The sequence below is a fragment of the Protopterus annectens genome, chromosome 2.part0, assembly GCF_019279795.1.
Source record: "Protopterus annectens isolate FY-2018-M chromosome 2.part0, PAN1.0, whole genome shotgun sequence".
Lineage (NCBI taxonomy): Eukaryota > Metazoa > Chordata > Ceratodontiformes > Protopteridae > Protopterus > Protopterus annectens.
This window is the reverse complement of record NC_056728.1, coordinates 1,606,871,147-1,606,888,488: the sequence shown is the minus strand read 5'-3', so window position 1 is coordinate 1,606,888,488 and position 17,342 is coordinate 1,606,871,147. Positions and strand designations below refer to the sequence as shown.

Here is a 17,342-nt window from a genome sequence, read left to right as displayed (position 1 = left end):
AAAAATATATTAAATGAAATGATCATAAATGTGAACAGAGATGAAGGAAAGATAGTAAAGGTATCGGGGATAGTATAGGTAGAGTTTAAGGATTAGATTATTTTCATAGAGGAAGTAGAATAGTTACTGTTATGAAAGAGAGGTAGGGATACTCTTATGAAGGAAAGGGAGAGGCATTAGGGTAAGTAGGCAGAGTGGGTCTTTTATTTCAAATCATAGTGGAAAGTTGAGCAGCTGAGAGTCCCCTACTGAGTTATTGGATGTAATTGGGTTCAGGGGGAAGGAAGGATGACAGGGAAGGAAAAAACAGGGTTAGTCTGGGTTAGTGCAGGGGCATCTCAATTTTTTATTGAGATACTTTTTGAGATTTTTTTTGAACAGAGGGAGAGAAGTCATAGATGAGATGTCTGAGGGCAATTTATTCCATACTTTTCCTACTGAGTTTGAGAACAAGCAGTCTCCTGCAGAGTTATTGGGTCTAGTGGTGTTGATCAAAAGTTTTGTAGAAGACCGTAGATGTTTAAGGTTATAATAAGGCTATTGAGTACTGGGGTTTTTGTGGGTTGGTACAGGGTTTTGTGAGCTATTTTAAGTTGTTGTAGTTGAATCTGATTGGGAAGTTCAAGCCAACCTAGTTGTCTTAAGATTAAGGCAATGATGTGTTCTGAATGGGGATCCGGTAGCAAATCTAGCAATGTTATTGTAGCATATAACTAGTTTATTGAGAGTTTTTTTTTTTAGAGATTGGTATAAATAGGGCATGCATAAAGTGAAGTAGAGATCAGATGAGTTATGGCTAGGGTAATTCTAGTGGCAGGAGTAAGAAAGGGTTTGATTCTGTATAAGCTACCTATTTTTTTGTTCACAGATTTTATGGTAGAGTTAATGTGATTTTCAAAATTAAGATTATTGTCTATAGTAATTCCTAATAATTGGTGTCTGGAGAAATACTAGTACTGTTATTGGAAGTAATAGTGAAATTTAGGGGGATGTGATTTTGTGTTGGTGAAAATAGTAGCTTAGTTTTCTTGGGGTTGAGTAGGAGGCAGCATTATGAGAACCATTGTTCTACTGTGTTGAAGGCTTTTTGGGTAAGAGTTTGAAGTTCAGTTTGAGAGGTAGCTGTGCAGATTATAGTGGAGTCATCTGCATATTGAATACAGGTAGTATGAGGGATAGCTGATTGGAGGTCGTTGATAAAGATGGAAAATAGAAGTGGTCCTAAGATGGAGCCTTGTGGCACACCTAGAGAGATAGGAAGGTGGTCAGATAGTGATTTTTTCCAGAGTACTGCTTGTTGGCGGTTTTCAAGGTAAGATTTAAACCAAGTTATGCTGTGGGGATCAAGTGAGAGAGAGAGAAGAGAATGTGCAAGAGTAGTTGGTGATTCACCATGTCAAAGGCTTTGGATAAGTCTATGAATAGTGCTGAAGAGACTGTTTTTGTTGCGGTTAGAGTTTATGGTATTGGTGAAAGAGAGCAGTGCAGTGGTAGTACTGTGTGAAGGTCTGAAACCATGTTGACAGTTGGCAAGTAGGTTGTGTTGGAGAAGATGGTTAAGGAGTTGTTTATGGATTCATTTTTCCATGATTTTGGCAATAGGGGATAGTAAAGCTATGGGACGATGGTTGGAGAAATCATTAGAGTTTTCTCCTTTTATGTAGTGGATATGAGATTTTCCAGATTTCAGGGACAGTTTTTTCATTGATGGATCTGTTTATTAATATAGAAATGGGATACACAATAGCTTTAGCTCCTATTTGTAGGAACTCTGCAGGGAGTTTGTCTGCGGAGGGGGTGGTAGGTTTAACTTTTTGTAGCAAGGAAGAAATATATGTTGTAGAAATGGGAAGAAAGTGAAATGAGCAAGATATATTTACAGAAGGAAGTATCTGTGAGGTATCGGGAGATAGGCGATTTGCAAGATTTTGTATAGTATTAGTGAAGGAGTTAAAGGCATTTGCTGTTTGTATAGGGTTGTCGAGGTTAGAGTGTTGTGGGTTGGGTGTAATAGTTTGGCCTGGGGATAGAAGATAATTGATGGTGGACCAGAATTTTTTTGGTTGCTTATTGGATGTTTGTTGTAAATGAAGGTAGTAGTTCTTTTTGGCTAACAGTATGGATTTTTTGTGTTTCTAGCATGGATGCTCATAAATCTTTTAGTAAATAAATTATTAATAGATTCATAGATTCAAATTATATTTTCTGAAAAATGCATCACTTTTGCATGGTGTAACTATATTCATTATAACAGCATGTTAATGCTTATTGCTCTTTCTGTGCATAGATGGTGGTGTGGTAAGTCTTTACTTCAAGATTTGAAGTGTAAAGACTAGACACTGGGGGTCACAGTGGGCTTGTTTGTACACTGTTATTGAGTGGCTAGCAGTTTGAGAAGGTTTGCGGTCTTGCTCCTGGATAGATCTTACACAGTCTAACTTTTTCCTTGTGTTTGAGTGCTAGCATGTAGAATTGCTTGAAATAATATGTATTCTTGTGTTTTCAGGACTATTTTGATTGCCTGCAATGTGAAACAAATGAGTAAGGAGGTGACTCCTCTCTTCTCTTCTGACGATGTGGCAAAAATTAAGAAATTCAGCAAAAGTCGCTCCAAGGTAGGAATCCTGTTCACCTAATTAACTGGCTGTTAACTCGGAAGATGTCAGGTGTGATCTTGCAGTTAAGGCTGTGTATAGCAGTGGCCAGAATTCAGAATTCTCCCTGACTTTTTTCTTTTTGAACTAAATCCATGTTTCACTGAAGTAGAGTAAACTTAATTTATTTTTAGGAATATATTCTAAAACATTTATACTCATGTGCATACATAGTGTTTTGTATTTTGTATTTAATCATATTCCTGTATGTGGTTGAAATGGCTTGTAAGGCAGATACAGATCACCTCTGAGTTTAAATGTAAGGCTTTGAGGTGGTCTGTGTATTCCATGTGGTTTATGCTATGTAATTTTTGTAAGGGATCTCTGTGGGTGTTCCATGATAACGGCAGACTAATGACATCTTTGGAACAGGGTGGCATACCCTTTTTAATGATTCTCGGTATGGAATGGCTTCATTACAACAGATTGTGGTGAAAGGCCAGGTTATATCCTACATATGTTCCCAAGTCCATTATCAAGTGGATCTACTCTTACGGTTGTATTGTCTGTGGCAATTCCAAGGGGAGGCGGCCTTGCCAAAAGCAGTGTTGTGCATTTTTTGGCAGTTTGTTTTAGACCGTGGCATCGGTTACTAGCTTTTGACAAACTCTTGGAGGATATTTATGTCTTTGGATGAATCTAGTTGCTGTGAGCTTGTTTGCAAACTTTGTCAACCAGAAGCCTTTAATGTTGGCTTTGACTTCTGAAAATTGGATGGCAAAAAAGGAACCCCGCCATAAAGCCCTGAGGGGCTCTGCTGATGACTTGCCTCTTTTGTGTAGACTGACCTCTTTTGTCGAGGTTGAACATTGTCCCTATTTTGAATTCCTATTTGCTATCCAGTAGGTAACATATAGGTGTACTCCTCGTTTTGAGAGTTGAGTCAAATACCTTGGTCAGGTAAAGATGGGCATTATACTATTTTGCCTTCGTCCATAGCTTTGCTGACCTGAAATCCACTAGGTTTGAACAGGCATGATCTGTCTTTGACAAATCCAAACTGCATAGGATCATGAAGGTTTCCTATGAGACTTGTCAGATTTATATTTCTGTAATTACTCAGGTTAGACCAATTACTGTTTTGCAGAGCTATTGCATTCTATGTTGTTGTGTGGACCTAAAATCTTCCTAAGTAAAACAGAGCCTAAAGTGCAGTTTGGAGAACAAGGATGCTAAAGGGACAGATGGGTATTTTCATGCTATTGTTGAGGCAACCTGGGAAATTATAATGGCCCATAAATGCAATATTTTTTTGCTTTGGTGAGCGTATTGAGGACTTCTTCATATATTATTAGCTGGGGGGGGGGTTGTGGTTGAGGACATCTCTTGGAAGTTGTCGGGTGGGGGGTGAGAAGGGTGAAATTGGGGCCAAATTTGTCAGCTAGTAAGTTTGCTACATCCTTTGCAAACAGAATCATCTATATAGAGCCAATTAGTTTCACACTGTGTTGCTTTTAAGGTAGTATATGTAGCTGAATGTAGTTTTGTGGTTGTCCTTTACCTGTGAGACTAAAGTTACCTCAAATTAATCTTTGGATTCGATAAGCAATTCAGAAGTCTTGTTTTGTTTGACGGTTTTATGACCTTTGTATGTATTGCTCTTCTAGACTTTTTCTTTTGTTATATAACTTGTTGATATTCAGGTTCCACCAGGGTGGTTTGTTAGCCCAAAGCTTATTTCAGCTGAGTACAGATGCTTCTAATGTTTAAACAGTGCCATAGGGTTTCTGTTAAGAATTTTGCAGAGGCAACTTTGATCACTTGGTTTGGGGTGAGGAGCTTGACATTTTCCTAGGGTATTGCTCAGTAGGTGGCTTGCTTTGGAGCAATTTCTAAACATACTAGGGTTGGATGACGAGACAGGTTTTAGTTTGATTTCAGAGGAGATAGATAATCTTGCCTGACAAATCCAGAATGTAAAAGAGTGCAAAGCTCTCTGTGGAGATCAAACCTGTTGGTGCCCTTAGTGAGTGTATGGAGTAACTGGTTCAAGCATTTATGTTGACAATCCAAGAGTCTCTTGGCCTGCTCACTGGATGTTGTTTCCCAGTTTGGAGTGAAGTATTTGGTCACACATGGCTATAATGTGCTCAAAGCAGAGTGACTTTAGTATATTTGGGTAAGTGGTGTGGGTGTACTTTATGAATAAACTGGCCAGCACTGTAGAGTGGATCCCAACCCGTTAATAACCACAGTTCAACTAGTGCAAATGCACTATAAATATATACATATACAAAGACGTACAATATTCAAAGATGTTTCGGTAGAAATAACTTCGTCAGTGAATATATAACCACAAATTTAATTTGCATTTTATAGGTGCTCTCCTTTTCAAGGCTACATAATTAGCAGATTACAAATGCTCATTAAGACCGGGAGCAAATAAATAACCTAACTTAATGATCAAACTGTTTTTTTTTTCGGTTTAAAATACTATGACAACCAATTTTATTTCTCCCATCTCCCTGAATTTTATCAATAATGAACACCAAGTGCTCCAGGGTGCTGAATAGAATGTTTGTAAAGCACACAGTGGACAATATTTTATTTCTCCTATCACTAATATGTTCCGAAATACATATCTTGAGTGGACGCAAAGTTTGTCCTTCATAAAGTGCAGAACATGAGCACATTGCTAAATAATCCAGTCAGAACTACAATTACCTACAAACTTGATTTCGTATACATTGGGAGTATTTTTACTGGTAGGTTACTGGTAAATTGCTTCGACCTCAAAACATATTTACACAAAACAGTGGCTACACAGGCCACAACTTGCCAGTAAACCCCCCCAACTATCATTTGTGTAGAATCGGAACAAACTTTTTGGGTGTTTTTTTAAAACACTACAAAAGAAAAGTTTACCTCTACAAAATGAGAATCTACATCTGGAAGTTAAAATATTACACAGCTTGTCATCAGAAAGTAGGATGTCCCAATATTTATGTATAACTTCCATAAAATTGGGAAGTATTCCTGCCATAAGTAATAATTAGGCTGGTTTGATTCCTTCCTTGAGCCAAATGCTGATACTTCAGCAAAAATGACCTAGTCTGATTAGACACCCAGTTGCTGGTTTCAATAATATGTTCCCTTTTATAACCACGTTGACAAAACCTATTAACCAAATCCTGCTGCTGTTAAATATAATTCTGATCAGAGGAACAGATGTGACGTATACATAAAAAATTTGACTTGATGTTCCGAATAAAATGTCTTTGAAAACTACTTGCGTGCAACAAAGTATTGAAGTGCGAGTGTTTTCAAAAAACATTACTGTTCAGTGCCATCACTATTGCATGTGATATGGACATCCAGAAAAGTAATATTAATGTCAAAATGCAAGGTAAAATGTATGTCCCATTTGTTATCATTCAAATACTTGACAAACTCATGCAAATATGCAGTGTCAGACCTTTACACCATCCAGCAGTCACCCAAATACCTGCGCCAGATGTCAATCTCATCCAAAAATAGAGTATGGGTTACATCATATAGAGGTTGGTTCCTCCAAATACCCCATAAAGAGATCTGCATAGATGGGTGCAAAAGATGCATGCATAGCTGTTTCTTTAACCTGCCAAAAATAATCACCATTAAAGTAGAAAACCTTTTGTTAGAACTTCTTCAGTAAGAAACAAAAGAAAAGTTCTGAACCCCATGAGACCTGATTTTAACCAATAATCCAAAGCCATCAGGCCTGCCCAATGCAGTATATTGGTATAAAGGGCCGTTGCATCCAATGTGCCCATAACCCATCCTGGCTCAAGTTGCATTTCAGATGTAATATTCAAAAATTCAGTAGTGTCTTGAATTTTGGCTCTAACAGCACATGACTGTTTCAGATATTTAGTAAGAAAAGCAGATGAGGGCTCAGTAAGAGACCCATTACCAGAAACAATCGGCCTACCTGGTGGTCTACAGGGGTCTTTGTGCATCTTTGGCAGCAGGTATAAATAATGAGGTTGGGGTACCATCAAATGAGACGCAGCAGTTTGACTAACAATGCCCTCATTACATGCCGGCTAACAATGCCCTCATTACATGCTGGCTAACAATGCCCTCATTACATGCTGGCTAACAATGCCCTCATTACATGCTGGCTAACAATGCCCTCATTACATGCTGGCTGTAGAAAATAATCTATTTCTTATGTAGGATCTATGCACATTTTCATGTAAAATCTCCCATCTGACAACTGTCCAACAGCCTCCTCAAAATACATGGACAAATACGTAACAATGGCCCCACCCTTGTCAGAAATAAACAAATTGGTATTTGAAAGATGAGTCAGTGTTTCTAACTCTGTTAAATTATTCCTATAGACCGTTAACACCTGTCCCCATAAAATGTAGATCTTTGAGAATGCACCGCTGGAACGCAGCCACCTGCCTATTCATGAAGGGCATACATTTGGACTTAATGAAATCGAAAATCCTCAGAAGGCTGAGAAGAATAGTCACCAGAATATAAGCTCAGATTCAACAAACAACAAAAAGAAATAACATCATTAGCAAACGCATTTTCTGACGCAAAAAAAGGGCACAAAATGTAATCTCTTGTTCAGCAGTTGTATTTCCTGATCAGACAATACAACAGAAGCGATGTTATGAATATTACAACATTCATCTACTGTGGTGTCAACAATTTTAACAATGTGTCTAAGGTGGCTGCTTGTTTTTTTCTACCACCCCTTCATCTCCAACTCTAAAGGTTTTCCCAGATGTTTTTTTTGGGGGGGGGGGCTGGTGATTCCTGTCTGTGTTCACATTCTATATCGGTAATGGAGGAAGATTCCTCATCTGATGTATCTCTAGTTTTTTTTTTTTTTTTTTTTTTTTTCAGAATTGATTTTCTTTTATTGGATTGTGTAGAATATGTTAACAAATCTTACATTTTTCTGGTAGCCAAAAGGCTTCCTCTGTGTATAATCCCTCATGTCATTTTGAAATTTTCTTATTTTCCTTTTTGTTTTTCAGTTACAGTGAGACCTTTGTAAGCTTTTGAAAAGTAACAGAATGGTTAACTTTCAAAATGTTTAGCTTAATCACAAATACTACATAGCTCTGCTATGTTCTGAGCTACCCTATGTTCATAGTAACCTGTCAATATTGCCACAAAATGCATAGAATCTTTCTGTGCAGTAGCCCATTCCTGTAGTAAAGTATCAACATGACTGACACCAATGTCACACAGTGCGTAATGTTTTTTCATTGATTTAGTCAGATGGAAAAACACTTGGTTACATCTCATTTCTGTATTTTCATAATCCTCAACACCCTGTGATGAAATATTGGAACATTTTCCAAATACTTGGAGATCATCCTTGCCCGCAGAAAGACCTTGAAGTATGGTTATCGGGTCCATAGTCATAAACTGGCCCAACAATCCCCTATAAATGTTTATTCACAAGATTTTAATAAAATCTACTAGTGAAATTTTTTTTAGTAGTAATATTTCACTAGCCTATAAATGTGATGAAAATTACTATAGCCTGTGAATTGCACAAAAAAAGGGCTAAACAGTGTCAAATCTGTCTGCAAACACCCAGGTACTACATTGGGAAAATCTGAACAGTTGTACACAACTGGTTAAATTCAAGAAACTGCAACCTAAATTGCATCATATAGCCTTTGGTAATACAGTAATAACAAATTCAGTGACCAATTATAGCATAAAACAATAAGCAAAATTCTCCAAATATAATGGATGTAATAATGGCATACATAAAAATATTTTGCTGTCATTCATAGACTAACAATTTTGTAAACGGGCTTACTAATTATAGCTGATGAAAGGAGCCAAAGCACCATATTGAGTTCCTGTATATGTAAAAGTCCACCAGGCTTGTTAGAGTCCAACTCCAAAAAGTCAGGCCCCAAAAAGGTAAAGACAACTTTTCCAAAAAATGACCCCAGTTTAGCGTCCTGATGGTACATACAAATCCAAAAAACAAATCTATGGACTATGTTACTAGATACAAAAAGCACCTTGAAGAGCCTGCCTGTAATTCACTTATATTATACATGTATCACAGCTACTGTATTGCTATAACAAATAATCTGAAAATGTTCAAGTCCAAAAAATACAGAAACACTTCCGCTATTAAGGCGTGAAACTCCATATAATGTCGTTTGTCCATGTAACTACTGATAGTGGGTGTACTGGTGGGTGTACTTGATTTCTGTACCTTGCAGTGATTTGGTATGGTACTTTGCTTATGGCGAATTGGACATGGAGTAGTTCAAGTGGGTCGTACTGTTTGGCCATTCTTGAGGTGTGACTCTTTGAATATTGAAATGCTTCAGTCTTTTGTCCCACACATTAGAGCAGTTACTGCACGGGAGGGGAAGGCACTGTAGCCTGGCACTGCCTAGATGCTGTCTGTGGTTTTAAACCACGTCTCTGGAACTACACAAAGACTCCTACATCCTCTGTGGTAAGGATAGCTTTGAGGGAGTGGAGTGTTTTGCTTAGGCCCCTCTCACTGAGCCGTACAACCTTATTCTGTACAGGGTGCTAACTATTGCTGTTCAATCTAAGTATTGCACAAATGCAACTACTCTACAAAATCACAGAAGATTTAAAATAAGTGACCATCCCACTGGCCAATCAAAAATAATGCACTCCAGTGGTCTCTTCTGAGCTGGGAATCGCAATAGAAACATATTGCCCTCTACTGTCAACTAGAGTGCAGACCTAAAATCTTTCTAATGTAAAAACATTACTGGCCAGAAGTGCAGAAACACAGCGAGCACGACTTAAAAAAGTAATCTTGGAATTTACAATACAGGAGTGCAGAATCCAGCAGTTAATGATTAACAGTACTAAAATTTGAAGCAGTGTAGAAACTCCAGAGACAGGAATTTAATGGCAGTAGTGAAAAAGTGCTTGTAGCTTAGATGACTTTGAATTGGAGCAGATACACTCTGATCACAATGGTGGTTGTCAGCATTGGCAAACTCTGTATAAATGAGCCAAGACTTTGATACGGGCACAGAATGTGAATAAACAAGAAATGTGCTCACTGGCCAAAACTCAAATCTGAGGTTTCTACAGTGGTTTTCTTCTTGGAGCCCAGGCTACTCTCTACTGCCACTAGAGTGCAGATCTGAAATCTTCCTAATGTGAAAACATTACTTTCTTGGTACTTGTGTTCAAAGCGCAGGAACCACTTTTCCAGTGGTGCACTAATTGGGGAAACTCAATTTCCCCTTTGTTAGGATTAAATGGCGTACGGGGTATCCCCACCATTTCCACTCTGTTTCTTGTGTGTTGCATTTGGCTTGTTTTCCAGTTGATCCCATTTGGTAGAGGTGGTCTCTTGTAGGTTTTCAACAAATTAATTCCATAAACAGGTGATGAGGATAACAGATTACCTTATTTGCCAAACACAACTAAGCCTCCTAATATAAGGATATAAAAGGTCAGGTAAGTGAACTGGGCCCTTTTCATTCATGGCCCAGGCATGGGTCAATCTATAGTAGTTTAACTACAGTTTTTTGAGGTTGGCAGAGATCAAAACATTGATGCAAACTGAAGCAGTTAGTGGGGGAAGATTGCTTTAAAAACACTGACCATATATCAAGATTGGGCCTTGAATTTGATGGGTAGAGATTTTAATCGCCAAGCTGTCATGCTGCTCTGTATGTAAATCTTGTCTGTTGTACCAGTGAAGGGTTTTAGATATAGGGATAACGGACGAGCACACCCGAAGTTGCATCTAAATAGCACTGAGAGTAAAGTATAAAAGGGAATAAGCTTGAGATAGTGTGGTCGCAGAACTGAATATAGCTGAGAGGACAGGTGGCATTCAGATGGGGAATTGATGCATTTTGTGTCTTGTGCACTTGTCTGCTCAGACTAGAATATGTATGCATGCTTTACTCTGCTGTTAGTCTTGATGCTGCAGCCTTAACCTGAACAAGTTCATTTGATATGGGAATTTAGTTTGTGAAAGTCACAGCCTAGTGCCAAACAGCTAGCCAAGCTGAACATGCTGCCTTAGTAGAGCAGGTTCTTTGTGCATTGGGTGGAAGAATGATGCTTCAGATTTCCTTTCTACCTTCAAGGAAGCCAAAGAAGATTCTTTGGTCTCAATTCCTGGTTATGACATCTTGAGACTGAGGGGGCCCCTCTAAATGAGTAACGACGGGAGCTTGGAAATTGAAAAGCATATTGTGGGAGTAGTCACTTTTGAATATTTGCTTTGTTTTAATGTGTATAAACAAGAACATTTAAATTATTTTTTACTTGGCCATATGCCCTGCTTTTGTGCCATGTGCATAACTATTTACCTTACTTGGGAAGGGTGATGTCCTCAACTTTTAGTTTGTGGGTATCCTATTTTAGAAGCTAAAGTTATGAATACATTTCTGCACTATTTGTAGGAGCTGAGAAACCCCTCCCAAAAGAGGAGCAGTGTAATCATGGAGGCAGAAGTCTTACTAGTAAGACCATTAACCAGTTAGCCTTGTAGAGCGGTTGTGTTACTGTTGTGATGTATTTGTTTAGTATGGTATTTCTATGGATTGGTACAAGATGCATATTACTAGTTTGGAGGTGACTTTTTTTTTTTTCTCCTGGCAACTTTCCCTTTGTGTCCTTTAGGACACTTTTCAGTGCGTAGTAAATTATAAGCGGTGGTCGTTGTGCACATAAATTGTTCATTTACGGTTTCTGCAAGTTCATTCTGATGTTGGGGGCCAATATAGATTGAGTTTTAAGAAAACTGTTGAACTGTTGGATGTTGGAGAGAACTAGGATTTTTTATTTTGTAAGGCTGTATTCCCAACTCAAGTATGACACATAATGAAAGGAAACCTTCCTTCAGCATCAACATCCCCAGTCCCTCTTCAATGGAACCCTTAATTTAATGTGGGACATTGTAAATGGTGAGGGAGATGCTTTTGAACATCCTTTGGCTATCAAGTAAACTAACCGCAAATGGCCATCTGTGCACTATTTTGAGAGATTTGTGGTCATCAGTGCAATTACTTTGACATCTAATTCTCAGTTGCCAACATCTGGTAAGCCAAACCAGTTCTATGGGGATGCATGCAAGTACATGCATGAAAACCTCATGGGTTGTATCTTAGATGTCCTTTCATATCACTGTTGCAGTGTTCCTAACTTGAGGGATCCCCTGCCAAGGATAGCCCAACATTTGGCCAGTTTGCTAGTGCCTTTAGTATCTACAGGTGCCGTACATGACACAATGCTCTCCTCGCACGGTGTAGGGCATAAAGTTGACGTATGGATGCACACATTTCAGAACTTTGCCGCCAGTCTTGATGCCATCATTGAATGTCTGAATGCCTTTCTTCTGTGCTGGTTACTAATGCTGTTTTTCAGATGAGATAAGTGCCCATCAGGGCACTTATCTTTCTCTTATTTTTAGTGTTTGCTTCATGTTATCCAGAAAGGGAAAATGTCAGTGTGGGAGTCCTCTTCCTGTCCAGATGTCACGGCCAGTGTCTCTTCTGTCTGCGTGTTTCCCAAGATCATACTGCGTGTTCTATCTGCCAGGTGTTTGTCGAAGACCCTATGTAGTAGTATGTCCTTGTCTGTTCACAATGAAAACCAGTATCTTAAGCTAGAACAAAAGAACAATGCACCAAGGTAGCACACAATAGCGTCTTTAATAAATTTATTAAAGACGCTATTGTGTGCTACCTTGGTGCATTGTTCTTTTGTTCTTACTTCATGTTTTTATGCACCTTGGTTTTACCTACAGCCGTTTTTGTTTGACAGTATCTTAAGCTGTTGGCTCTAGGTGTTATGGTAGAGTCTTCCGTTCTGAGAGTCAGCAGTCTGCCAAAAAAAAAGGCCAGACTGCTGTCTAGCCTCCTCAGACATCTCTCTTGAGGCTAGTCAAAGCCTGGAAGATCGTGTGGTCATGGTCATGGCTTCTGATTCCTCTTCCTTGACCCCAGTCAGAAGCCGGCATGGATCTGACTTCTCGCACATCTTCTGAAGCTTTACAAATGTTTGCTCTTGAATTTGATGGGGAACCTCAGCAGATTATTTCCATGGGGCTGTGGGGGATACCGCAGATCTTGCTGAGGGGGGGTCCCTACTATGCTTGAGTGTTGGCACTAGTCTGAACCTCCCAGGGTGTTTTGTGCGAACATCCCACAGAAAAACAAAGTAAAGCATATTTCAGCTGCAGTTAGATCCTCCATGTGAATGGCAGGATTTTACTCTTTGGGGGGGGGGGTGTTGTGTAATGCTTTAAAGCCTCCTTGGCAGGGTCTTTGTGGTTGCCCCTCCCTGGTCTTCCACTCCTCTTAAAAGAAGCAGGAAATTGGATTCCTCTGAGGATCAGGATTTGGGAGAAATAATTAGCCTACTCTTCTCAGATCCCTTTCCCTTCTGACTATGGTTCAGAGCAGGATGATTTCTATTGGTCCAGATTCCCCTTGAGAGGAACTCTCCTGTGGGGACACTGTTTCCAATATGATGAGATTATTTAAGCAGGATTTTTCTCAGGCTTATGATGTCCAGAAGGGGTATTAAGAGCTTCTATAGTTGGGAGTCTTCCAAGCCTTCTGCTGTTCCTCCAGTTCTGGCTGCCCTTCTCCATACTTTTCATCAGCTTCTATAGCCTCCCAATTCCCAGCTCCTAAGAAACCTGATGGATTTTATAATGTCCCCAGTGATTGTAAATATTTGTATAAATGCCCTTCTGCTGATCCTTCTGTGCTGTCCTCTGACAAATCCTGCACGCTCTTGCCTGCTACCAAATTGCTTCCTTCAGATAAGGATAGTGTGGCCATGGAAAGACTGGGCACAAAGGTCTATTGCCACATTGTCTTTTGTGGCTGTTACAAAACTCTCATGAGCAAAGTGTGTTTTAGCATTCAAGTTTCTCGGGCGATTTTTGACCTTCCTGATTCTGAGGGGAAGGCTTAATCTCTTTCCTTGTTGGTTGGGTTCTACCTCTCAAGTTGTCAGTCACTCAAGTGCAGTTATGATGCAGCCCTTCAAGGGCTGCTGCATTTGGTTCTATCTGAGGCATTACTTAGGCTTCACCTGATGACATTAAGGCCAAATTATTGGTTGCTTCTTTGGATAATCTTTTTGGTACTGCTGCTACTGAACTTTTTAAGTCTCTCCAGGACAAGAGCAAAGCCTTGCAGGAGTTTGAAATGTAATTGTGTTTCTCCTGTTCCCAAGTTTCAGAGGAACTACCCTTCCAAATCTGCATTTGTTTGCAGATCTTCACACTCTCTGCTAAAGAGTAAAAAGGGTTCTAGACATGTGCCTCCTGTTGAATCTACAGACCCCTATTTTTTCAAAGCTCCTTTTTAGGACAAGCCAGGTTCAGTTTGATTTTGCTTCTATTTTCCCAAGGTCAGGTTCTCTTGTCCCTTCATGTTTCCCTGTCCCTTCCAAATTTTAAGGATCACAGCACTCTTGGGTTTTGTCCATTATCTAACACGGATACTTCTTGGTTTGGAAGTCTCTTACTCACTTTCTGGGTGTCCCGCAACCTCTTAGAGAACAACTTCCGCTCTTCCCAGAGGTGCTTTGCTCTGTTGTGACCCATTGACCCAAGGCACTGTTCTGGCTGTGGCCCCTGCCCAAAAAGGGAGTTTTTTCTCCAGAATGTTTCTGGTTCCCAGGAAAAATGGCACCTGGAGACCAATTCTGGACTTTCTCAGCTAAACTCCTTTTTCAAGGTCCCCTCCTGATATTTCCACTGTTTGTTCCTCATGATTTTCTGGTCTCTCTCAGTCTTAAGGATGCCTACCTTCGTCGTCATCCATCCCCGTTGCAGGAAATTTGTTTTTTCACTAGCTTTTTTCAGTTATGTGCTTTGGCCTCTACTTCCCCAAGGGTATTCACCAAATGCATTGCTCCTGTCATTACATTTTGCAGGATGAGGGGTTTAGATCTTTCCTTATCTGAACAGTCTGCTCATTGAAACTCCATCCCTTGAGGCTTTGCTTTAGGATCTTCAGTTTACTATTTCCCTGCTGCAGTCTGGAGTTCACCATAAACTTTCAAAATCAGGTTAGACTCTTCCCAGCTTCATATTTTCCTTGGTTGCAGGATCCAGACCATCCCCATACTGACATCTTTGCCTACCACAGAGGTCCTGTGTCTGCCTTTTTCCTAGTCTGTTTTCTTCCTCTGGATTCAGTCACGACCAGGGACTTCTCGGGGTCCTCAGATTTATGGCTTCTGCCAGTCCCATGCTGCCTCTGACCAGCTCCACATGAGAAAACTTCAGTTGTACCTCAAGTTAGTGGCTTTAACATCCTACTCTCGACAACTTGTTTCCCTTCCTTGGCTCAAGCTTCAGTGGTGGTTTTATCAACTTTCTCTCAACCCAGGGCTTTTTCAGGTTCCAGTACCGACTCGCTCTTTACAGATGTCTCAAGACAGGAAATGGGGTGCTCCCTTTTGTCTCTGTCAAGGCTACGGGTCTCTGCTTTAGTGGTGGTTTTATCAACTTTCTCTCAACCCAGGGCTTTTCAGGTTCCAGTACCGACTCGCTCTTTACAGATGTCTCAAGACAGGAAATGGGGTGCTCCCTTTTGTCTCTGTCAAGGCTACGGGTCTCTGCTTTAGTGGTGGTTTTATCAACTTTCTCTCAACCCAGGGCTTTTTCAGGTTCCAGTACCGACTCGCTCTTTACAGATGTCTCAAGACAGGAAATGGGGTGCTCCCTTTTGTCTCTGTCAAGGCTCCGGGTCTCTGGCCTCTTCATCAGAGGTCAGATCACATCAACATCAAGGAGATGAGGGGCTCTGTTTCTAGGTGTCCAGGCTTTTCATGCCTCTCTCATCTCAGGCTTCTCAAAGTTTTCTCAGACAATACCATGGTGATGTGGTATGTCAACAAGAAAGGGGAGGGGTACAAGGTCCTACCTTCTTTGTAGCCTAGCTCTTCAGGTCTGGGACCTAGTGGTCAAGTATCTCTTCAGGCTGTCCACATTCCTTCAGAGCACAATCTAGTGGCAGACTCTTTAAGCAGGTCCAGCACACAAGCCCACAAATGGATGCTTCAGAGATGCATTCCTGGACATTGCCCATCACTGGGGTACTCCTCAGGTATATCTCTGCCTCTCCTCTGAACAGGCAACCTCCTGTATTCTTTTCCAGTGTCCCAGGCCCTCTGGTTTGGAAAGTGGACGTCCTGCTTTCCCTTTGGAAAGGGATGTTTATGTATGCTTTCCCTCCCCTTTCTCTGCTTCCCCTTTTCTGCTTCCAAGAATATTGTACAGGATCAGGCAGGACTCTCTCAAAATCTTGTTGGTGACTCCCTTTGGTTCCAAACAGCATTGGTTTCCCCTTCTTTCTCACTTTGCCAGGGGCAGTTGCCACAAATTACCTCTCCTGGTGGATCTCCACACACAAGCCATGGAGTCTCATCCATTCTCACTAGTCCACTCTGCTAGTCCACTCTGCAGTGAAGCTATGGGTGATGGGGTTTTGATCCCTTTCAGGCACTATGGGCTTCAGGTCTGGCAGGAGGCCAGGAAGCCCACTACAAGCAAATCATACTTTTTCAAATGGAAGAGATTTTCTGTCTGGTGCCTCTGTTACCGTCTAGGTCCTGGAGGTTCGTTCGTATTGTCCTATTTTGTGATCTGCTCCATTCTGGGTTGGCATATTCTTCAGTTAAAGCTCGCCTATCAGCAATCACTGCTTGTCTGCCCTTGGATCTTCCTCTGGCTTCCAGATTTGAGGTCTGTTTCTTGAAGGCGTCCTTTAATATTAGCCTTCCAGGAAGTCTATTCCTCTTTCATGGGACCTCAGTTTTGTTGTTGAAAAAATTACTCTGGCTCATTTTGCTTCCTTAACAACATTGTACTTGGAAGACTGTTGTTCTTTGGTTCTTATTTCAGCCAGGAGGGTTTCTGAACTTCAGGTTCTCCTAGTTCCTCCTTTCTTAGTTTTTCACAGGGAGAGGGTGTCTCTTCATATTAATCCAGGGAGAGGGTGTCTCTTCATATTAATCCAGGGAGAGGGTGTCTCTTCATATTAATCCAGGGAGAGGGTGTCTCTTCATATTAATCCTTTTATGCGCAAAGTGGTCATTGAGTTGCTCCTTAATCTGTTCATTTGCCTTCCTTTTTTCCTTCCCTGGTTCTTAACACCTTGGATTTGTACAGGCAGCTGAGATATTTGGGTAAAACTAAAATTATTTGTAAATCTGAGAAGCTGTGTGCATGTCATTTTTTTTTTTATGCCTTTATTGTAATCACTTGTGACATAGGCAAATTTGCATTCATATAGCGGATCGGAGTTCTGCTGTGGCGACCCCTAACCGGGAAAAGCCGAAAGACACAACAACATAAAAGTAATCAAACTATATTAACATAATAAATATTACGACAAGCTCTGTAGTGTGTGTGATGTGTAACACATTATACTTCACACGTATTGCTATATATCATGTAACCTAAGCAACATTACATAAATTATTCAATTCTTGCTTATTTTGTTACAAGAAACATCTTCATTAAACCATCACTTATTACATGAGCAATCTTACATTTATAGAAATGAATTTAAATCACATAACACAATCCTAGTCTAAGCATTTTATATCACGAACCATACTGACACAATTGCAAATATTGTACGTCCCTTATGTAACCAGTCTTTCTCGCTACATTTCATAGCTCATTTAAATCCTGCTGCCTTTTAGGCCTCATTCCTACCCAGTATAGTT

The 17,342-nt window shown here is 40.2% G+C and overlaps 1 protein-coding gene across 1 annotated transcript in view; it reads left to right on the top strand.

The window, feature by feature from the left end:
- MCM3 (minichromosome maintenance complex component 3) overlaps window positions 1-17,342 on the top strand; it is a 398,684-nt gene that overhangs the window by 74,488 nt on the left and 306,854 nt on the right. The window contains exon 6 of the mRNA XM_044061704.1: window positions 2,507-2,615. Within this exon, the coding sequence (XP_043917639.1) occupies window positions 2,507-2,615 (109 nt within the window). The remainder of the gene's footprint in view (window positions 1-2,506; window positions 2,616-17,342) is intronic.